The 22,258-nt window shown below is 56.0% G+C and overlaps 2 protein-coding genes across 13 annotated transcripts in view; one reads left to right on the top strand and one right to left on the bottom strand.

Moving 5' to 3' along the window:
• The window catches only part of FMNL3 (formin like 3), a 54,445-nt gene extending 53,100 nt beyond the window's left edge, over positions 1-1,345 (top strand). For all 5 annotated transcript variants that reach the window (XM_055337261.1, XM_055337259.1, XM_055337258.1 and 2 more), the window contains one exon: positions 421-1,345. In XM_055337261.1, coding sequence (XP_055193236.1) covers positions 421-506 — 86 coding nt within the window. In that variant the 3' untranslated portion in view covers positions 507-1,345. The remainder of the gene's footprint in view (positions 1-420) is intronic.
• On the bottom strand, positions 1,163-22,194 carry PRPF40B (pre-mRNA processing factor 40 homolog B). 8 transcript variants are annotated; one of them, XM_055337264.1, is made up of 26 exons: positions 16,048-21,078; positions 15,139-15,282; positions 14,763-14,828; positions 14,050-14,077; positions 13,796-13,821; positions 13,557-13,667; positions 13,154-13,274; positions 13,047-13,071; positions 12,615-12,824; positions 12,251-12,380; positions 12,104-12,168; positions 11,444-11,608; positions 11,234-11,342; positions 10,698-10,848; positions 9,837-9,970; positions 9,044-9,158; positions 8,804-8,895; positions 4,281-4,397; positions 3,915-4,052; positions 3,611-3,706; positions 3,330-3,416; positions 2,932-3,109; positions 2,526-2,587; positions 2,271-2,414; positions 2,051-2,166; positions 1,163-1,236 (listed from the first exon to the last, which is right to left on the bottom strand). In XM_055337264.1, exons 1-25 carry the CDS (start codon positions 16,435-16,437, stop codon positions 2,074-2,076), a joined length of 2,997 nt encoding a protein of 998 aa, XP_055193239.1. In that variant the 5' UTR covers positions 16,438-21,078; the 3' UTR covers positions 1,163-1,236; positions 2,051-2,073. The 8 variants fall into 8 exon arrangements, with proteins under 8 accessions (XP_055193239.1, XP_055193243.1, XP_055193242.1 ...); XM_055337268.1 differs by lacking the exon at positions 1,163-1,236 and adding an exon at positions 22,078-22,194 and having other exon boundaries at positions 1,607-2,166; positions 16,048-16,128; XM_055337267.1 differs by lacking the exon at positions 1,163-1,236 and having other exon boundaries at positions 1,607-2,166; positions 16,048-16,128; positions 20,996-21,719.
• Positions 22,195-22,258: the final 64 nt, after the last annotated feature.

Raw genomic sequence — 22,258 nt, 5'->3', positions numbered from 1 at the left:
CTGAGGCTCCATCCCCGGGCCCGGGTATCTGTGGGCAATTTGTCCCCTCACCACCACCCCTACACCCACCGGTAGGAGCTCTGGCAGTAGCTCCTGCCCAGGGGCCTCAGATGCCCCTTGACCGGTTTCCTGATATTCAGTCTACCTGGGGTCTCTCCCTGGCTTTCTGGCTGTTGCCAACTTTGCTTTGTTTCTGCCACTGCCCGGGGCCTCCAGTCACCCCCACCTGGTCCTCTGAAGATGCAGAGCCCCAGCAGTCTCCCTCACCATCCCTTCTAGCCTCTTAAAGCTTCCCCTTCCTCGGCCTCATGGCTGGCTCTTCTCTGGCCCTGAGGGGCTGCTCCCCAGGGGGCTGTTCCCACACAACATGGGCCTGGCCCAGCCTCCTTGCGTGTTCACAGGCCTCCGTCCTCCCCACAGGTCTCCACCGCCAGCCCATTGTCGTTCGCCAAGCCAGGAGTGCCGCACCGCCCACCGGCCCCCCTCGGGCTCCAGGCCCCCACTAAGGCCCTCCCGAAGGCAGAAGCACTTCAGCTCTCCCGAGTCCTGCAGGTCCAACCTGTGGACCTGGAGCCCCGAAGGCACAGCGCAGGGCTATGCTGCTCTCAAAGCTGCATGTGCCTGACGTCCCTGGGGGCACTGGGTCTCTGGGGCCTGGCACTTCCCTGGTGCCTCCAGCACTGCACTTCGTTTGGCCTCAGGGCCTTCCATTCATTTCCTGACTGAAAGGTCACCAAGGGGTCAGCTCAGAGCTGGGAAAATCATTTCTAGCTTTAGCCCATACAGGGGCCCGCAGGCCCCTCTGTCACTAGGCCAGAGGGACAAGAGGAGGAAGCAAGTATCCCTTCTTCCTTCCCCCGCTTCCTTTTCACAGGCCCATGGTCAGCAGTGGTCTGGAAGTGTCCAGACTTAGGGAGCCCCGGGACGTGACCCGTCTCGGATCATCTTTTGCCAGGAGCAAGGCCCACGGAAGCCTGGACCCCACCTGGCCATGCCCTGGTGATACGGGCAGGGGAGAGATTCCACGCTTCCCGCGCGTCGCCCTTTCCACTCTAGGCTGACTCTGTTCCTGAGGGGTGGGCAGAGGGGTAGAGGTTTTTCCCCTGACAGCTAGAGAAGGGGTGTGCCATCAGCATCCTCCTCTTTCCACAGCTGGGCGTTTCTCGGGCAGGGGACAAGGAGGCACGGTGGTCTGGGCTGGCTGTTCTCAGTCTCCTGCCAGTTTCTTCTCAGCCCCTGCGGGGAAATACAGGGACCCACTCCTTTTTTGTACATGTACCGCCTCCCTTCTCTCGTGTACATAAATCTCAGACCGACCTTCTCTCAACAAAGGCTTGAAGCACCAGGCCTGACTCTGTCTCCTCTTTCGGGGCAGGGGTGGCCATTTAGCGTGACCTGGGCCAGGGGGACAGAAAGGAGGCCCCAGGGAGCTGCCCTCTGCTTGGGGGAGGTGAGCACAAAAGCCTGGGGAAGGGGAACCCTGCTAGTGGGCTCCCAGCACACAAAGGGAAGCCGGCCTGCCACAAGACACTGGTGCTCTCTGCTGGCCACGCGTACGCCTGCCGGGCCCCCAGCATGCCCCAGCAGTGATGGAGAAGACAAGAGCCACTGGCCATATTATAAATATTATTTAAAAAACAAAACCAAAACAAAACAAAACACGGATACACGGGGTCTTGGGGCTGAAAGAAGGAGTGGTGGGGCCCAAGGCCCCAGGCAGGCAGGAGCAGGCACTGACGCTAGAGGCTAAGGACCCCGCCTGTCACCAGCCTGTCGTTCTCCCCTCGAGGCCCCTTCTCGCGTCTTTCCTAGTGGCACCACCCCTCCATGTGGCATACCAATCTCCGATCTCCGGTCCGGGGTGAGGGCAGGGACTACACTAGTTGCCTGGGAAGCAGGGGGCCCTTGAACACCACGAGCAACCTTGGGAGGTGCCGGCGGCGGTGTGTCAGGGTGGGGTTACTTGAGGACAGGTGGGCACGGACCAGACCGAGAAAGGAGTCTAGCGCAGGTGGCGAGGGTGACCTAGGCCCCATGGCCCCACACAGACCCGAGGCAGAGCAGCTCGTCGGGTCACTGGTGGTCATCCAGCTGCTGCAGGAGCGTCCGCCGCCGCCTTTCCAGCTCGCCCTCGCTCAGCTCGCTCTCTGACGTGTCCCAGCCCGTCTGGCAGAGCAAAGGCACAGCTCACCCACAGCCTGCCCCGGGGGCCACGGAGGCCTGCCTGGAGGGGGTGCTGACTGGGCTGGGGTTGGGCGCCCACTTCTCACCTTCTCCTTCTTGATCCCAAAACCTGGGGAACGGTTAGGGACTTCCGCCCGCCGGAGCTCCCTGTCCTTGTCCTGTTCGGGTTCTTTCTCATCACTCTCCTTGCCAGCCTTCTCCTCGGGGTCTGTCTCGCTCTCAGGACTGTTCTGTAAGAGTCCAGAGCCCGCCTGCTCAGTTCCTGTGAAGGACACCCCGGGAGGCGGCTGGAGAGCTCTCAGCACAGCAGGGCCCTGGGCAGAAGGCCCTTCTCTACGCACCGACTTGTGTCTTCTCTTCTTAGTTTTCTTTTTTGGTTTCTTGGCTTTCCGAAGGCCGTGATCTGGAGATAGAGAAAAATGCCCCTAAGTCCCGCGGGAGGAGGGCGGGCTCACTCGTCTCCCTGCTCTCGTCTGCACTCTTCAGACGGAACTATCTGAGAAGTCTCCTCAGCCCAGTTCTCCCTCGTCCTCCCAGTTCCTGGCCGGGCAGGGGAGGGCAGGGCAAAGCCAGACAGGGGAGGGAAAGGCAGGGCAGGGCAGGGCCGGGCCGCGCTGCACAGGGCCGCGCAGGGCAGGGCCGGGCAGTTCTTCCTACTGCGGTGGATGCAGGCCTCCCCATCCACTCCACCCCCGGGCCACTGCCTCCTCGAGGCTGCGTCGACTTCTCCAAATGCCGACGGCTCACCTGATCCAAGGAGGAGGCGAGAAGACGGGGAGCCCCGTCCTCCAAGGGCAGCACCCCCACTTTCAACCGAATCAAGTGAGGACGAGGGCTCAGAGCCTGACTCCGAGGGGTTCCGCCTTCTCCGCTTGGGGGGTCGGAGAGACGGCGGGGGCAGCTCCTCCTCTTCCGACTCGGAGCCCTGGGCAGATCAGCAGATACCTGTCAGCGCACAGGTTCCCTGGCCTCCAGAAGCCCTCAAGTCTGGGAACTGGGGACAGAGAGGAGGATCCAGGGCCACAGGAATTTTCAAATCTCGCTCCAAGGTGAGGTGAGGTAGGGAAAAAGACAAGAAACGTGACTCCTGTTTCCCTAAGGATCCAGCCACCCCTCCCCACCATCGCCTCTGCCCACCAACTCACTGAGGGCGAGCGGGAACGCTTCCGATGGTGCTTCTTGCCCTTTCTGCCGTGCTTCCGGCCTTTGGTGTGGAGGTGCTGGCATTCAGTCTGCAGAGGCAGAGAGAGGGGTGAGGAGGGCACCAGGGCTAGCCACAGGAAGCACCCTGCACCCGAAAATCTGGTTTCGCCTCCTGTCCAGTGCCGCTGCCACACGGCAGGGAAGGGAGAGCCCGACGGGCAGGAGGCCGCACTGGGTGCTCACGAGCTGGGACACGCGTCGGGGGAAGGAAGCCCTGCCTCACCTCCAGTACCTGCAGGAACTCCCGGAAGAGCCGGATCCGCTCCGACTCCAGGGTGATCTGCTCAAAGGCTGAGTCGCACACAAAGCGCTCACGGACCTTGAACGGGAGAGCACTGCTGATCAGACCAGCCCCGGCAAGGCACGGACGCCGCCATGAGCACAGGGCAGGGCTGGGGCAGAGGAAGGAAGGGAGCCGGAGCTGGCCGCGAGCTGCGCCATGACTGGGGCGGGCCCCCGGTGGTGGAGAAGCACCGCTGCCCTCAGGACTGAGAGGGTGGTGTGTGGTGCCAGGCTGCGGCCCTGACCTCTTCCCAGGCAGTGCCCAGCTCCAGGGCCGGCACGGCCTGCCTCAGCATGCTCCGGAAGGCAGCCTCCCGGCGCCGCATCCTTCGCGCCTCCTCCTTCTCCCGCTCTCTCTCCCGCGCCTCTGCTTTCTCCAGCAGCTGAGGACAGAAAGCACGCGAGGCAGGGTCACCGGGAGGGCGGGTGTCCAGGCCCCACTCAGGCATGCTGTAGGACATGGGAAGCTGGGGTCTGGGCTCCTGCCGCCATCCCCGGAACGGGGTGAGGAACAGCACACTGGGGCAGTGCGTGAGAAGGAATGGAATGAGACACGGGATGAGTTTGAGAATGGAGCCCTGGCTACAGCCCCGCCCCGCCCGGCCCCTCACACTATTGAAGGTCAGCTTGATGTTGCCTGCGTCCAGCGCAGCAGCCCTCTTGTCAAAGCTTATGACGTGGGCGAAGTCCTCAAAGGCTGTGTTCACCTCCACGCAGAAGCCCCGGTCCTGTGGGCACAGCGGCACATGAAGCAGGGGCCACCGCGGGCCTGAAGCCTGAAGCCAGCCTCCAGGGCAGGCAGACGGGCAGACTACAGGATGCTCTAGAATCCCCCAGGCCCCAGAAGAGACCCACAGGACTCAGATGCACTTCTGAAACCAGGTTGTCCGAGTCCTCACCATCTGACGATTGAGCCTCCCATGCCTGCCCTTGGTCTGGACGCACAGGGAGCTGAGGGGGGCATTGGATCACAAGGAGCGCGGGGAGCGGGGTGTGTGCGCCACGTCTGCTGACGCCTAAGTTTCTCACAATTAATTCTTTGTTCCTTTGGCTTAAGGCTGGGCCCCACTTGGGCCCTCCTGCTGCTCAGTAACTTCCCCACGTTCTCAGTCAACATCTGCTGGTCCCGTCCTCTGGCTTATTTCGAGTGCTTACTATGGTGCCAGGTACCGTGCTGAGTGCGTTGCACACCTGATCTCTCTCTTAATCCTCAGCATCGAAATTTAAGCCTAAGTCCTGGCCTCCTAATTTTGTGTGGCAAGAGAAACCAAGGTTTGGAGAGAGGAGAGCACTTGCCCACAGTCTCTCGGCTAATACGCAGTGGACGCAGAACTCTACCCCAGGTCCTTCTAGCACCGAAGCCCACAGTTGGAAGCACTACACCCACAGATCCCGTGGCCCTCAGGTGTACAACTCCAGAACACTATTAAAAACACCTCCCCTTCTCGAAACACCCTGGGCCAGGCTCAGAGCTTGTCCTCTACGCCTCCCAACACCTCAATAAAGCAGAGGCTTAGGTCGACACTTGGCCCAAGTTGACCTGGTGAAAAGTGGAGCCACTGGAGTCTGAGTCAGCGGGGGCGGAAGTCCGGTTCCACTCCCCTCCCTCCACACGGCACTAATTTGCTCTGGCCTTCCCACCCATGGCAGAGCGAGCTCTTCTTTTTTAAGTTCTTACTGTAATGCCAGTTAGTTAACATACAGTGTTGTATTTAAGTTTTCAGATCTGTAATATGGAGAGCATGCTCTTCTCGTGTATTCCAAGAGCACTTCCTCAACCTATGCTCAGGTTCCTCTCAGACCCACCAGTCTCTGTCAGGGAACCCAAAGCTTCGATCCCACTTCTCCCCTGGCTCCTTCCGTCAAGCTCACACCTCGCTTAACTGGGAACATCCCCGTCCCCTCTGTGGTCACCTTCCTCAAGCTAACAACCCATGCTGCTTTTCCTTTGTTTCAAAATCTTTAAATGCAGCATAAAGGAAAACAAATTAACATGAAGTGAGCCTACTATACGCAAGACACTTTACAAATATTACCACTTCTCACAACCATGCGCATATGTTACCCCTATTGTACAAATGAGGAAACGGAGGCTCACACATTATATAACTTGCAGAGATCTCAACCAATAAACACTCCAAGGTCTGTGCTGTAGCCACTCATCCCTCTTTAAGGACACAGCCTTCCTAAAAGTGCTCATGTCCCCATAGACAACTCTAAGGGCCCCTTCCTGGTCCTCACTTGACTGGTCCTTGTACTTGGTGCTGCTCACTTCAACTGCCCTCTTGTCTCTCTGACCTCTTTTCCTGCCTCTCTTGCATGTGCTAGTTCCCTGGAGAACAGCACTTGGTCTTTTCCATCTACACTGTCCCTAGCCATCCCAGCCCTCCCTCCATCCTGATTTTCAGACCCATAATAGACTATTTCAAAGAAACTTCTAATTTAGCAGACCCCAAGAGAATTCATTCCCTGTGAGCCACCTCTGTCCCCACCCCCATGGATCTCCCAGGCCAGATCTCCTGGCTTCCAGCTGTTCCAAGTCCAGGGCTCTTTGCATTATCCTATGGGGTGAGAGGTGCCCTCACAGTGTCCCGGGGTAGTGGATGATCACAGGAACTCCTGGGCTCATCGGCCTTCCATAGGCAGGAGCCCAAAAGGGGGAAGAGGTAGGGACCTGTCTAAAGAAGCCCCTTTCTCGGGATCCCTGGGTGGCACAGCGGTTTGGCGCCTGCCTTTGGCCCAGGGCCCGATCCTGGAGACCCGGGATCGAATCCCACATCAGGCTCCTGGTGCATGGAGCCTGCTTCTCCCTCTGCTTGTGTCTCTGCCTCTCTCTCTCTGTGTGTGTGACTATCATAAATAAATAAAAAATTTAAAAAAAATTAAAAAAAAAAAAAAAGAAGCCCCTTTCTCAGGAGACGTGGAGAGACAGCGAGGACAGGACGCCTACAGGCCTGTCAGCAGGACCAGCCATTCTGTGGCTAAAATGTAAGCATCCAATAAAATTTAGCTCTCCCGGGATTAGATATTTATACTTCACACGGTTATCCTATTTAAAATATGGCATTTGCTTCATATTCCTCCCTGCCCCAGGGTACTTTTCAGACTAATTCCCCAGATAGAATTCCTGTTTTTCTCCATCCCTGTTCCTGAATCCTCACAAATGGTACCATCCTCCTCCTCCACCAACTTCAACTCACTCCTCCCTTGCCCTCCATTTCACACACACAATCTGTCCATTCAACTTCTGAGTGACTATCCTCCTGATCTTAAACTTTTTTTAACAGCAGAAACATTTTTTCAACAAAAATTCTTATGTAAAACCTCCATATATAAAAGAAAAGCTGCTGTACTGAAAACCAAAGGAAGGAGTATAAAATCCCCTCCTTTCTTGTCCCAAGGCACCCCTGAAGAAACCCGGGGTGTGGGGAGGGTGTCTCAGAAAAAGAGAGATGGAGCACCACAGCCCTCCCTCATCTGCTGCCCCTGTTGCCCCTGCCGAGCTCCTCTGCCACTTAGGTTACCTCCTGTCTGGCCTCCTTTCTCCCCTCCTGCACCTCTAACCCGTACCCCAGAGTCCTGCACTGCTCCAACTTTTCTACCAAAGGGCCCTAACGGCAGGGGAGAGAGCCTGGGGCTGAGTCAGAAGAGGATGGCTCAAGCTCAAAATCAGTTTGAATCACTTGCCACTAAGACTTTTCAGTGTCCCGAGGCTTTGTCCTACCGCCATCCATCCCCTAGGACACAAGCCCTTGGTCTGAGAGGTGTGACTCTACACTGACCCTGTGCCTCTTCCAAGACATCATCTGACCATATCATTCCCTGGCTCCCTGTAACTTACAAGATAAAAATCCAAATTTCTTATTTTAGCATTCAAGGTATTTTACACATAGGGTTCTACTTCCAAACTGGGACGTAGGGTTCCAGGGAAACCGAGGAAGCCACGGGACAGTATGGCCTGTCCTACCTAATGGTAAGGAATTTTAAAACACGAAGTTTACATTGAACAGAGAAGTAATATGGTAATAAGATGCAACACCCGGATCTGTAAGTCAAGACACAAGACTTCTAGAAAAAATAAGTGTTGTGTGTGCAAGTGGGACATTCTTAGCTTTGTTCTCAGACCCTTCTCATCCCAGGTACCCAGTTACTCTAACCCTTGGAACTAGGTGTGTGCTGGTGGAAAGTAACCCCTTTGTCCAATGAGGAAACTGAGGCTCAGAAAGCTTAAAAAGTCTGCCGGAGGTCACACAGCTAGCAAGTGGTTAAGCGGGCCTCATATCCCGAGCAGCCTGCCTGCACAGCGCTGCCCCTAACTGCCGGGCGTGTCTCCTCCCCAGGGCCTTTGCATGCTCTTCACTTCCACAAAGGAATACGCTTCCTCTTTGTTTTTTTCCTTCTGAAACACAAGGCTCTCTCGCTGCAATAACCCTTTATCCACCTCTGATGGACAGAGACTTGGAGAACTCTCTCTCCAGCGTAAGATAAGCCATGTATGTGCCTGAGCTGAGGGAGCCGCTGCCACGCCAGAGCCGTGGCGGGAGCGGTGAGGACAAGGATGGCGTCAGCCTGAGTCCACTGAATGCCTTGCGAAACCAGCCCAGCTTAAGAAAAGTTGAAGACCCAGATTTTTATGTACAATCTCCTAAGTTCTAAAACGTTAGTGGCCAATTTGGAATTTTGCTAAAATGCTGTACGGGCCAGAAGGAACACGTATCCACAAGCTATCAGTTTGTGATGAGCCATGCCCCTTGCTCCTCAAACCTGCCGTGCCCTTCCCACTCCCTTGCTTCTGCTCCTGTCATACCCTGTGCCCACGACCTCCATCCTCCCCCACCTACTTGTTCTTAAAGGCATAGTTCAAATGTCAATTCTTTTGATTCTTGTCTCTGTAACAGCATTTGCCCCTCTGTATATAATAGGTGTCATGTTTCTCTTCCTACTAAGCCATGAGCTCCTTATGGACAGAAATTGTATCTTTCCGTGTCCCAGGTGAACAGCTAGGGATCGTAGTGGATATCTGCTGAACTGAGCTACAACGCTCCTACAGAACTGGACTTATCAGGGAGTCCTGTCCAGAGAGTATGCCCTGCACCCAGTCTGCATCCATCCACAACCCTGGGCCTCCCCTCACCTTAAGGATGTCCTTAATGATCTTCTTCTCATCATGGAATCGTGCCTTCAACTCTTCCACATAGAACTTGAACAAGTCCAGAGGGGTGGAGCCTGCGGGGGAGGGAGGGAGGGGGGCCTGGCGGGCGGCAGCTTCCCGAGGCCTGGGGGTAGGGTCGAGGACAGGACCAGGGAGTAGGGGTGCAGAGAGGCTGGCAGGGCAGGAAGCCAGGCCAGAGGAAGGGGAGCCTGGCTGCCTTACCCGGCTGGCCCAGCATGTTGGCAAAGCGGACATCGGTGCTGACCGCTGGGTACAGCTCCATCCAGGTGGACATAGAGTGCAGCTGCCCTGTCTCGTGCAGCTCGTCCAGGAAGGTCTGAGCAGAGAGAGGCCAGTTATAGGGCTAGTGAGACACGGAGAGGGGCCAGCCAGAGACTGGGGAGGAGGAGAGGGGATGGATGGGAGAGGGAGGCCGGGACAATTCAGACTGAGGAAATGCAGGCAAAGGAGGCAGAGATGAAGAGATGTAGATAGGGAGGCAGAGAGCAGTGAAAACAGAGAGAATGCAAATACAGAGCAGGATAGACTCAAACGAGACAAGGAGCAGAAAAACAGAAACTTGTCTGCAGCCTGTCCTTCCTGTGGTTTGCTCTCAGCTTCCCAATGTGTTCCGGCTAAGAACCCCCACCATACCACCTCTGCCGCCACCTCCAAGCTGTGTGTGTTGCGGGATGAGCTAGCTCTGCCTATCGAGCTCCCCGCAGAAGGGAAATGAACTCGGCTAAGCTCCTAAGCTGTGCCTTTAGGGTGCTCTCTGCTGGCAGTTTCTGGGTGGTGCATACATACAGCCTCCCTAGAGGAGCTTGGCCCAGAGTTGAGGGGACACAGCAGGAGCTGCAGGCACAGAGCGGCCTTGTGGAGGAAGCACATGACTGGGCAGAGACAGAGCACAAACAGCCTAGCTAAGAGGAGGCAGGGCGGCAGGGCCTGGGCAAAGAGGTCACGGTCTGGCGCGAAGCTGAGCTCCTATCCAGCGGGCAGGTGGCAAAGGTACCTGGAAGGCCTCCCGGTTCTTGCGTTGCTGACGCCGCTCCCGAAGGCGGGCCCGCTCCCGCTCCTCCTCCTCCTCCCTCTCCAAAGCTCGGATGTGCTCCTCAAAGCAGATCAGTGCATCTTCTTTGTCCATGTCTAAGCACAGGGAAGAGGCTCAGCTGGCACCACATCGGTGGGACACCCTCCCTCCCAGACCCTGGCACCCCTACTGTTCAAGGATGCTGCCTCAGTAGGTGCCAGGGTCACCCAGTGTGGTGGGGCCAGAGGAGCAGAGGCCTCTGTGGGAGAGGAGACTGGAATGGTGGTTCTGGAGGAGGGTTCATTAACGTACGAGAAAAAAAATTAGCAAGTATTCAGCCCCTGTGAATTCACTTACTGGAAGTAATCTTATGAAACCAATAATCTTGCGATCTGAGATTTTATGTTCTATGGAATCAATCCGGCTTTGATGAAGGTTCCAAAGGTAAATTTCTGATTTGTCAGTGACTACAGGCCAACAACAGCTCATCAGAACACACGTGACCAGCTGTGGTCCATAGCACCACAACAATTTAAGACCATATTCAGATGAGTTCTAAAAATCATCCTTCTCTCCTGGTCATCTGACACCTATCCCAGAGCTCTTCCTCCAAGAACACACAACGTCCAGGTCAACAGTGGACCCCAGAGAGAGGAAGGGGGTGCCCCAGTGTTCTGGGATCTCCAGAGTCTGGAGAGATACAGGGATTGAGTGAGTGCTGAGGACCCTTGGATGTCCAGGAGGGCAGGAAGTGCAGTGGGGAGCGGTATGCGGCAGGCTCCAGGATCCCAGGTCAGTGAGGAAAGGGGAAGGGACAGGCAGGAGTGGAGAACCCGGGCTTACTCTGTAGCTGGTGGTCCTGAGCAAAGCTGGGGTTATCCATGAGGTACTGCTGGGCCTGGGACCATGTAGTTTGGAAGTTGACACTACTCATCCCATCCAGGATGCTCTTCAGGGCCTGGATGTTGCGGCGCCGGAGCTGCTTGGCTTGTTCCTGAGGAGCCACAGTGTCAGGGTCAGGGTGAGGTAGGGCAGGTCAGAGATATTCAAGTGGGCCTGGGCAGAGGAGCATTTGGGGCAAGGCAGGCAGCTAGGTGAACCCTAGGAAGACCAGACTCAAGACCTTCACATCCCCGGAAGGGGGAAGGAACACCGGTTCCAGACCAACCCCGTACAGATGCCTTCCTGCCCTCCCACACCCAGGTTGCAGGCCCAGCGCAGAGATGGGTGGGGGGGATGTGCAAGTGCCACGCCAGCTTCCCAGGAAGGAGCTGAGGGCCTGGAGCAGTGGGGAAGTGAATGGCCGGGGTCCACAGGGATGCAAAGATACGAAGACTCTAAAGTGAGACGGGTTGACTGATCCAGCCAGTGACTGTTACCTTCTCCTTCTTGGCCAGGAAGAAGAGGACATCATCATAAACCTCTTTTCGATCCCTCTCAGGGACCACAGCCCACACCTCCAGCTCCCCAAAGGTCTGTTCTGCTCGCCTGTGGAGCATACGGGCTGTGGGTAGGCAGGCAGGGGACAGAGACCCTGTGCCCGTGCGTTCTCGGGGTTCCCAGGCCCCGCCCCAGCCCGGCCCCCTGACCGGTAGCGGGTGGTGGAGGTCATGCGTTCGTGCTGCTCCAGGAAATGCTGCAAGGTCTGCTTGGCCTCCTTGGCCCTTAGCCGGGCCTCTTCCTTCTCCTCCTTCTCCCGCTGCGCCTTGTAGGCATTGAATGCCTGCTTTTTCTCACTCAGTTTGGGCAAGGCACTGGGGTGGAGAGGGTGGGAGCAGGGTGGGGGCAGAGGAGTCAGCCTGAACCACCCCGCACAGCCCACCGAGCAGGTACACAGAACTGAGTGAGGGGTCCATGCACGGGCACAGCAGGCTGCAGGGAGGCCAGACGCGTCTCTGGGATGAGGCAGTGAGGGGAAGACACTGCTAACGCTGGGCCCTTTTGCTCTGGGATTCTCAAGGTGCAGTCAGGCCTCCACCCTATCCAGCCCCCTCAACCCCAATTAATTCAATTCGAATCAATTCAATTCAACAAGCATTTATTGAAGGTCTCACGTCAGATACCTTTCCCCCCCTCCTCCTGGAGGCCCTCCAGCTTCTCCTTCCCCTGCATCCTTGCCCTTCTATCACTCTCCTGACTCGGATCCCCTTGGGGCCAGAGTGTTGAGCTGGGGCTTCTCAGGGAGGCCCTGGCCCAGCTGCTCTCACACACGCGTTCTGGAGGGCCTGGCTCCCTCTGCCCAGGCCTACCTGTAACGGGGGTCGGTGACCACCATCTTCATTGCCTGTTCCCACGAGGCATTGGAGGGGACAGCCTAGAATGGAGCAGGCAGGGGTCATGGGGCCTGCCCCCCTCCAGCACCCTCCAGGCCTACCCTGGGAGCCCCACCCCCGCACCTTGTCCCTCAGCAGCTCCTTGAAGGCCTGCTTTGCCTTCTCCCGGTTGCTCCAACTGAGGCCAGACCTCTCTGGTTCTGGCTTTGATTCCTCTTCCTCCTGCTGTGGTGGCTGATGCTGTCCAGCAGCACTGGGGGGCAAAGGGGGCTCAGCCACAGCGCCTCCCAGTCCCCACAGCTTTCAGTGCTCTATGCGATCAGGGGTAGGCCACCCTCTCCTGGCTTCCCAAAGCAGCCCTCTCCTGCCCTGCAGAGGCCAGGCCCAGATCTTCACACCCTTCCCCACAGGCCTGGCAGAAGTCAAGGGTGGAACCAGGCTGGGAGCTCGAGGTCCGCATCTGGAATGCCTCGGGGGCAGCCCTCACCTGCTGGGGCCCTCCTCCGGCTGCTGCAGAAACCCCTGCTCCACAGGCTGGGCAGCCTCTGACATATCGCAATCTTCACTCCCACCTGGCTCAGGCTCTAGAAGGCCCAGGGGCAGAGGGGTGGGGCCAGGCGGCCCAGGCGGGGGCTCAGGCTGGGGCTGAGGTGGCTGCGGCTGCAGTATCTGGGGCTGCTGCTGCTGCTGCTGTTTCCTGCAGGTGGGCCGGAAGGGCAGTGTCCAGGAGTGGAGCAGAGAGGGGACAGCCAGGGGAAAGCTGTTCTCTCGATCCTGCGAAGGACTGCGGCCAGAGCAGACCACTCCACGAGGAAACGGAGAGCTGGCTTGTCCACTGAGCAGGGATCACGGAGAGAGGGTCTGCTCCCACCCCTCAGGTGGCCCCAAGTACAGGTGGACAGATGGGCAAGTCACTCACCCTGCAGCCTCTTGTTTGACTAAAGCTGCAATGGGAAAAGATACCATGGTCACGGGGGGCCAGGGCCACCCCCCAGAACCACAGCCCAGACCCCACCTCCTCCTCACCCTCCAGGTCATCCAGGTCCTTGGGCCGGGTCCAGCGAGACTCCTTACTCTGGTTGTTATAGTAGTAAGGTTTGCCCGTGTCTGACTTGTACTCTTTCCAGGGACACTGGGACAGCAGCAACTGCAAGAGGTTGGGTCAGAGGATGTCAGTTGGCTGGGCACGCCCTCTAACTACAGCTGGGGGAGCTCAGGGGATCCAGTGAGTAGGGAGTTGTTAGCTACCACCTGGCCTGGCTCAACAAGGGGGAAAGGAGACTTCCGGAGATCCTAGGGAGGCTGGGGGAGTGGTCAGGGATCTTGGGATCAAAGGAACCATGTGTGTGGTTAAAGACACAGGGGGAGGCCAAGGACTTGGAAGGGTCGGGGCAGCCTAAAGGAAGGGCCAGAAAGCCCCGCTCAGGACCTCTGCCTTGGACTTGAGCACGCTGGGCTTCTCCCACACGGACTGCTTGTCGTCAGCATTGTAGTAGTAGATGCGCCCGTCAGGGGCCACATGCTCACTCCACAGGGCCCTCTGGGGGGGCACAGAACGGTGGTCAAGGCCCCTTCCCCAGAGCTTCTCCTCCTTACCCCAAAATTGAACTGTCAGCCCCCCAACTTCCAGCTTTTCTACCCAGAGACCCCTGAGCTAGAAGAACTCACCGGAGGGCCTGTCCCAGCCACAGCAGCTAGAAAAGAAGCCAAGGGAAACATTAAGTCCTTGCCCCGACCCCCATCTTATCCCACCTATTCCTCCCCTACTCCATCCCCATTAAATATCCCCTGGTCCCATCAACATCCCAGGCTCCCTGGCATCCCAACAGGCATGATCCAGGGTGGGCTCTAGTCCATGGTCCCCTCTCCCCTGTACCCCCCAACCTCCGAGCCTGGGGGGAGCAGACCCCCAGAAGACTCACAGCTGGCTGTGTCCGCACCCGGAGCCGTCTGCCGAAGAAAGAGGAGGGGGAAGGGTTGGGGCCAAGCCCGGTGGCCCCCAAGACCCAGGCCATGGGGGATGAAGAAGCAGGCCAGGCCAGGATCCATGTGTCCTGCTCCCAGGGACCTCTGCTCCCTAACAGGCATCCCCCACCCTCTGGGGCTGTGGCTAGAGGATCCTAGGGGGAACTGCACAGCAGCTCTGTTCTCGGTTTGTCTCAAGTGAGAGTATTTTGTGGAGTCAACCTCCAAGGCCCCTCTTCCACAGTGGATGCCAAATGCTACATCCTACCCAGACTCTACTACACTGAGCAACGGTACAAGAAGGCACGGGGAGACTCGCAGGTGCTGTTGCTACCTCCAGAGACAAAGAAGATGTGACGAGGGAACTGTATTCAAGTGTCTGCAGTGCTGGCTCTGCAAGGGTAAGCAGTGTACCACGAATGTGTTCCTTAAGGGAGCTGGGCCCAGTGAAGAGTAACAAGAGAGAATGTACATGCCTTTGGGAAGGAGTGAGAAACTAAAAGAGTGGAACACGGGGCTGGAGAGGAGGACTTGAGTGTGGGGAGGCGCTGCCAGGCCCAGGATGGATCCGATGACAAGAGGGAAAGAATGGAGGCCATATCCCTGTACTCCAAGTCAGACCCACAGGGCTGCAGGACACAGCCTGCTTCCTGCCGGCCCCAGTGCTTACCGCTGCGGTGACAGGCACCGCTGGCATCAGCATTCCTGGCATCATGGGAGGTACCATTCCTGGTATCTAGGGATACAAAGAACACAAAAAACAGCTACCAAAGTGAGAGCAGGCGCAGGCAAGGCAGGCTTCGGAGAGATCCCGCCAGGGGCCATGAGCTTCACACGGGCACCCCCTCAGACAATCCCCAGGTTCTGGGCGCTTGGGCTAGCAGGAGAGCATCCTCTAGTCATTCAGCAGACGAATCTGCATGGGCCGAGTCAAGCGCGGCCCTTCTCTCCCTACTTTTTCAAGTCCAGATGCCCACTCTCACCTCCGCCCCCTCCCACTGGACACCCGGGGTTTTCTGTGGCACTACTGGAGGAGAGAGGATTACCTGCGTGAGTGGCGGTGGTGCCCCCATTGGTGGAAGCATTGGGGGCATGATGCCGGGGGGCATCGGGGGGATGGCTGGTGGTCTCTGAGTCATGGGGGGCAGTCCCATCGGAGGAAAGGGTGGGGGGATTCCTGGAGGGGGCATCTGAAAGTGAGGAAAGGAAGGGATACTGAGCAGGTTGGACACGACCTTAGACTGCCAGGGAACACCCGCCTGTCTCCCGCCCTTTTCAGCCCTCCACCCCAGCTCTGAGGCAATTCCAAGGCTTCAGTTCGAGAAGCACAAAGCATGAAACTGCCTGCTCCTCGCCACTGAGAGAGACGGGGGGAGGGGCGGGCTTCTGGGTCTAACAGGCAAGCACACCGCTTCTTCAGAGGTAGGGAAGGGAGAGGGAAAAGTCTAAGTGCCACCACCAGACCGTGGCTGGAAGGCTCCATCTCTTCAGCGACTCTCCCCAAAGAGGCCCCTCAGAGGCAGGGCCAGAAGGCAGCATCCCAGGTACCCAAATGCCCCAGTCCCCTGCCTCCCATCCCTTTTGCTCCAACTCGATGACCACCAGCTGCTATGTCAGCCTGACTTCTGTGGCACTTTGAAAGCACAGAGAAGGAGTAGTGAAAGAGACAGGCGGCCCCACCATGCCCTCACACTAGCAGGGTCTTTTCCCTTCCACTTCTCCTACCCCAGCCCCAATGTATCCCAAGGATGAAAAGTCAAAGGGGGAGCTGTCAACTTTATGGACTGGGAGCAGCAGCTCCTCCCACCCCAATGCCCAAGCAACACCACCCCTTTTCCAAGGGCAGTAGAGGGGGCGTTACACGAAACCGTGCTGGCGATGCAGCAGTGCTAGGGACTGGGAAGTAGGGGGTGCAGGCTGGAAAAGCCAAGCCCAGGGAAAGACATAAAACTTACGAAGGGTGGTGGCATCATGGGGGGCCCCGGTGGGAAGGGGGCAGGCGCTGCTGGGGGCCGGGGACCAGAATCGGGAACCGACTGTTGAGGGAGAGAAAAGTCATAGGACCCAGGACGGGCAAAGAGATGGGCTTTTGCAGAAGGGAAGCAGAGCGGTGAGGATGAAAAAGGAGCACAAAGTTCAGAGGAAGGGTCTCCTGGCCCAGTTTCCTGCCCATGCCCAGCTCCGAGTGAGCCCTGGCTAGGTCTGCTCTCTTCCACCAGCCAAGAGCCAGCCAGCCGTGCCCCTTCGGTGTTGTCTTTATCTCGCCAAAGCCACAGAAAAGATGGAGGCGGCTGTACCACAGGCACAGTCTGGCTCTTGCTGAGGCTTTTCATCCATTCTGCCATCTGTGGGCAAGGCTGTACTTCCCTCAAACCTTCAACAGAGGTCTCCCATTCCCAAAGCAGACCTCTTGTCCCATCCCCCTACCTGAATTCACCCAGTTAGATTCAACCCCAAAGCTCTCTAAACCTAGTCACCAAGCCTGCTTAAGCACTAGCCTTGCTCTCTCTTCACTGTGGGGAGGGCTCCCCACAACTCACTTGCTCACTCTTTGACACCTCCCACTCCCCATCATCCCCTCCTCTACAGCTCTACTGCCCCGCCCCTACAGATCGCGAACTCCTCTCCCTGAGGCGGAGACTATGAACAGCCTAGATCTCGGGGTCCTCCGCCTACTGGCTGCCACATCCCATTCCTCAGCTGTTGGCTTCAATACCGCTCGCTCCACCAAGCCTTCCTGACTGGTGAATTTATTCTCTAATTCCCTTCTTAGTTTCCTGGTGTATACAGTTTTCGTAATTATTACACTTCCCCTTACTAACATGTCATAACGTTTCATGAGGACAAGGATCGTGTATGACTTGTTGAAAGTTGGACTCCTAGTACCTGCCACGGTGTCTGGCACATAATGGGTACTCAATAAATATTGAATGAATGCAAGAAGGAACAAATGGAGGAACAAACACTCATAATTCTAAAATTTCACCCTATAGATATAGCCCCACATGGTCCAAATGATGTGTATACGTTTCCATTCCAGCATCATACGTTAAAACAGAAGACTGGAATCAGCCTAAATATCCATCACTAAGTAACTATGAAAATTACACACAAATAGAAAATGGAATACTATGCAGTCAAAAAATGAAGAAGCTTGTCTTGATAGGAGCAATCTCTAAGATACATTAACGAGTGGAAAAAATGCAAAGTACAGCAAAGTGGGATCATTTGTATGAAAACTGGAGAAAAGATGACATACAAGACAGAAACCAGCAGCAGGGGGGCTGAGGTGAGGAGACTTCACACTGTACGTATGCCCTTTTGTAACCTTTGAATATGCATCCACGTGACTATATTACCCATTCAAAAAAAAACCAAATACTTTTCAAGTGAACTAAGGCTTGGAGATGTAGCTAAAAAGCCCTGCCTTTCCTCCTTTTTGCATGCAGGTTACGGGGTGTTAGGGAGTTCTAGGGAAAGGTGGTAGGTGGCTAAAGAGGAGTTGCCCAATTTCCCTACTTCCCCAATGACCCCTGTGCTGAGAAGGCTCAGCATGTGAAGATGCTTTCTAATCTCTACCTCTAGTAATATCTGTCCTTCCTCTTTTCCCACCCATCTTCTAAGGAGAGAAGTGGAGAAGCCACATTATTCCACCTTGAATCACCTTTCTCAGTGTTCAACTACTCTGGCCCCGTATTCAGACCTGCTCCTGCCCCAAGTCTGTCTGCGGCATGGGAAGTCAGAAATTCATCAATATGGGAGGAAACCCGATTCTCTGGGCCACACTTATCCACCTCAAGCTGCCTCAGGATCCTCTCTGACCTCCCAAATGCTACATAACCACCTTTGTTTGGGTCCTGCCAGGCTCCAGAGTTGCCTGAGACTGGCACCACCGTCCATACGGCTGTCTAAGATAGAAACCCTTGAGTCATTCTCCACACCTCCCTCTTCCCTGTCAATATGTCACCGAGTCCTACTAATTGTACCGCGTACACATTTCTTGAATCTGTCCACTTCTCTCCATTTCCTCCGCCATCCCCCCACCCCTCTTGTTTTCATCTGACCTTCTGTGGTAGTCTCCCCTCATCCACAAGCTCATCAAAATGCACCTCAGACCACATTACTCCGCGCTTAAAATTCTTCGATGGCTCCCACTGCTCTTAGGGTAGAGACCAAAACTCCTCCCCAAGACCTGGAAGGCTGTGGGAAATTTGCTTCCCAACAGATTAGCCAGCCTCATCCCTGCTGAGTTTCTGGGTCTGTGCTCCAGCCACGCTCACCTCCTCTCGGTTCCCCGACATCAGGCATGCATCTGTGCCTGGCACCACTTCCTGCCAACGCCACACACCTAGCCTACAGGTCTCACGTCTACCAGTCATCGCCTCTTCAGCAAAGGCTTTCTCCCAATGCAGTGGTCTAGGCTGTACCATGCACCCTCCCCTCCAGCAATTACCCACTGGAATTTTAGTTACTTGCACAATGTTGACGGTCCTGTTATTTTATGTGGCCACTAATAAAAAACAAATGCTCCCACTTAAACTATGATACTCCACTGATTTTAAGATGTATCTTGACAAAAAAAAATGTTAAAATGTGAGTGGAATCAATGAATTACCTGCCGCCTCCACTAGACCTTAAACTTTAAGCGGTGGGGATCTTGCCTGTTTTGGCTCACGCTGCTGTCCTATCCCCGGTGTATTTTCCTCACTGCCCCCAACTGCAACAGAGAAGGTGTTAATATTTGTTGACTTAATGGTCTCGCAGGTCCCACAAAAACACAGCCCTTGGTAAGGCCTAGGAGTTATTCAGGGAACACAGAATGTCAGAGCTGGAGGGGACTCTGGCAACCACCCACGGCAGTCCCTTTCTCCGATGAGAAACCTAAGGGGAATTATCAGGCCCCGGGTCCACCATGGTCTGCGCCAGGACTGGCTCTAATCTACCCCTTCAGCATAGTCCTTGCGGCAGGAAGCAGGTCTGTTCTTTCACTCTCGCATATTCCCCACCACCCATGTGCTTAAATCAGCAAGGATCCAACCCTTCCTTGAGAACTCCCTATTGCTCGCCTTACAGAATCTCACCTAACAGTCTCAATATTAGGTGAGCCGCTCTTCTTGGCTCAGCCTGATTAAATGGCTTCCCTCCTCTCTGCACAGCAATTGTTAGGTTATGCCATGTGTTTCTCTTATTCCACTTTGTCTCTCACTTTGCTCAAGATGAGTCAATATTCCCCCCCTTCAGACTACCTTTATGATTATCCTCCACACATACACATACTCCTACCTCCTTGTGTCCCCAGGATAAATGCTGCACTACTTGGCACTGCTGACACACTACTCTGTGGATGCTGCTGGGTGCTTCCCACAGGACCGCTTGTCTCCCTACTCAGGAGGACATTTCTCTATATTCAGGGATTATGTTTTCTCCTTTTGAGCCTCCTCTTGAATGTCTAATCAGGGCCCTGCATGCAAAGTGCTGTGGTAAAATGCAGACTCATCCTTAACCTTATTAAATTTTTGCATACTGGAGTATCCTAAAGCAGGCAAATGCGTGCATCTGTACACATGTGCCCGGGTGCATTCGTAGAAATTCTCTGGGTAAAGGTGGCCTGTGATGAGACAGACAGCTTGGCTATCTGTACGGCTGGGGAAAGGGAACTAGAATCAAATACTGGCATGGAAAAACCTAAATAATTAAAAAAAAAAACTGTATATGACCATCTTTAACTTGGCCTATGTGCTGCCAAAGCGAGCACTGACCATCTTTAACTAGGAATGGAGACCACTGGCCAGGATCCAGAGGCTGGACTGTTTTGGACAGTTCCCGCAGAGGACAGAGCAATGGAATGAACATAAATTACCGTGAAACTTCCACAGCCCTCCCTTTGCTGAGCTTCCCTGTGCAACGTGTATACTTTTCTTCCTGGAACACCCCTGCCCCTATCTCACTTGCAGCAGTGCCTGGACAGCTTTGGGGCGAGACTGAAGTAACTCATGTGACAAAGGGATATAGGAAAGGGGACTCAAAGAACAGATCCTGTGTCTTCTCTGGAACAAAAACACATTTGTGGGTTGGAGAGAGACGAAGAGACAATTGATCATCTGACCATCATGTGTTCACCTGGGCCAGTGGAAGGACAGCCTCCCCTCCCGAAGGTGCAATCAATTTTTCTCAGCCTTCACATCTAAGTGGCATGTCAGAACTAAAGATTCAGATGAAAGAATAAAACAGGAAAAGAACAAGAATGGAGAGATGAGGGGAGAGCATGGCAAGAGAGAACAGCTAACAACTAATATTTATTGAGTGCTTATTATGGGCCAGAAATCATGCCAAACACTCATTTAATCCTTGCAACCATCTCAAAGCTTATTATTGTCCCCATTTTATAAATTAAGAAACTGAGGTTCAGAGAAATTAGGTAACTTGACCAACGTTCCAAGAAAGTTCTAAAGGATTAAAGGCAGGTTTGGAATCCACGCAGCCTGACGCCCTAAGCCTGTGCTTTCAACTCCTCCACAAAGCTGTCTCTCAGCAAGGATGGTGGTGCCACAGCTATTCCTTACGGATTGGTGCTCCTGTTTTCTTGTCACCCCAATCCACACACAATCCCGAAATCCTCCAGGTGATTCCAAGGATGGCCCGGTCTGACTCACTCCCTAAAGGGATCTGTGTCTGAAAATGAAAACTGGAAGGCACACCTCTCAGAAAGAGTACCTATCATCAAAAAGAAAAACACCGTGGAGGCCAGAAGACCGGCCTATTACCCTGCGGTCTACCTTCACCTGCCGCAGGTGACCCAGAGAGGCCCAGCCCTTCTGTTTTCAAGACCGATCCTAGTCCCCCCTCCTCCACACCTGCCTTCCTATAGTCATCCTACTCCCCCAAAGATACTGGCTGTCTTACTAGAAAATAGCTTCCACTGCTTCTCTCTGGTCCTGCCATCTCCTCAGGATGAAGACCTCATTCTGGTCTTCATTTTCTTGGGGTAGGTCTCTTCCTCCTCCGCCACGTCCAGGGTTCTCCCTTCCCTCCAATAGGATTCCAGAGGCGCTGGCTAGCCCGCTGGAGGCTTTGTGCCGACCATCCCCCACCTCCCTGGGGATTTTCTGCGGCCCCAGCCGGGAGGCCTCGCCTCCATCTTCAGCCTGCTTTGCCTTGCTTGCCCACACCCGAGAACCCACTCTCCTGCACTCTTTCCTCAAGAACCACCCCATTCCGAAGCTCGAAAAGATCTGGGGTATCATTCTCACACATTTTCCTTGTGGGTTTTTTGTTTTTTGTTTTTTAAACCAATGGGAAATCTGAGGCCCCAAGAAAGGTAGTGACTTGCCCAAGGTCACACGGAGTAGTTACACAGTGTGTTGGCGGCAGAGCCAGGGTTGGGACCAAGGGTCCTCTGCTTTCTCGTTTCTTGGGACTATCCAGCACGAGGTGGGGGCCGAAGCCTCTCTTTCCTCAGGAGACAATGCCCCCTCCTCACCTCAGGAGACAATGCGGGGGAAATGCAGGAGGAGGTCCCCAGGGGGTTGTAGGAGGTATCCAGGGCTTCCGAAGGAAGCAAACGCTGGGGCCGGGGAGGGGCGTGCTGCACGCCGAATACCCTAGAAGGGGGACTGCGGCCCCCGGCTCTCCCCCGGTCCCTCGGTCCCCACATGCCCGCCCCCTCTCCTTTGCCGACCTTTCTCCACAAACCCACCAGGTCTCCTTCCCCTCCTCCTCCTCACCCCGTCCCGCAACTCCCGCTCCCCTCACCCCCCGCTCCCCCACCCCCGCCATCCTCCATCATGGCCTCCCCGCCCCTTCTCCCCCAAATCCCCGCTCCCCTCCCCCTCCCGGGCTCCTTTCCCTCACGCCTCAGGCCCCTCGCCCTCCCCCGGGGTCCCGGGGACCCCCGGCGGCCTCCCCGCCCCCCCGGCCCGGGCCCGGGCCGCCGGGGGCGCTGTGGGACCGCCCCGGGCCCCTCCACCCCCGCGCGGGGACGTTACCATGCCAGAGCCTCCGAGCAGCTGGGCCGGCTCGGCCCACCCGCCAGTAAGAGCCGCTCTGATTGGCCGGGCCGCAGCCGGGAGGGCGGGGCCAGTGGGGGGTCGCACCCCTTGGTGGCCGGGGCCCCGGTCGCGCCCGCGGACCAGCCCGGCCCTGCACCGGCCCCGAGCGCCCGGCCCG

Source organism: Nyctereutes procyonoides, unplaced genomic scaffold, assembly GCF_905146905.1.
Source record: "Nyctereutes procyonoides isolate TBG_1078 unplaced genomic scaffold, NYPRO_anot_genome, whole genome shotgun sequence".
Lineage (NCBI taxonomy): Eukaryota > Metazoa > Chordata > Mammalia > Carnivora > Canidae > Nyctereutes > Nyctereutes procyonoides.
The sequence above is the reverse complement of the archived record's forward strand: the minus strand, read 5'-3'. Positions and strand labels throughout refer to the sequence as shown.

What these genes read in the sequence shown, in the direction of transcription:
- PRPF40B (XM_055337264.1), bottom strand. Translation starts at nt 16,437, where the DNA reads ATGGCAGAATGGATGAAAAGCCTCAGCAAGAGCCAGACTGTGCCTGTG. An exon ending in AGAACCGGGAGGCCTTCCAG is followed by an intron (nt 9,159 to 9,836) that starts GTACCTTTGCCA and finishes CTCTCTGCTCAG; the next exon opens with ACCTTCCTGGACGAGCTGCA. An exon ending in TCATTAAGGACATCCTTAAG is followed by an intron (nt 4,398 to 8,803) that starts GTGAGGGGAGGC and finishes CTGTGCCCACAG; the next exon opens with GACCGGGGCTTCTGCGTGGA.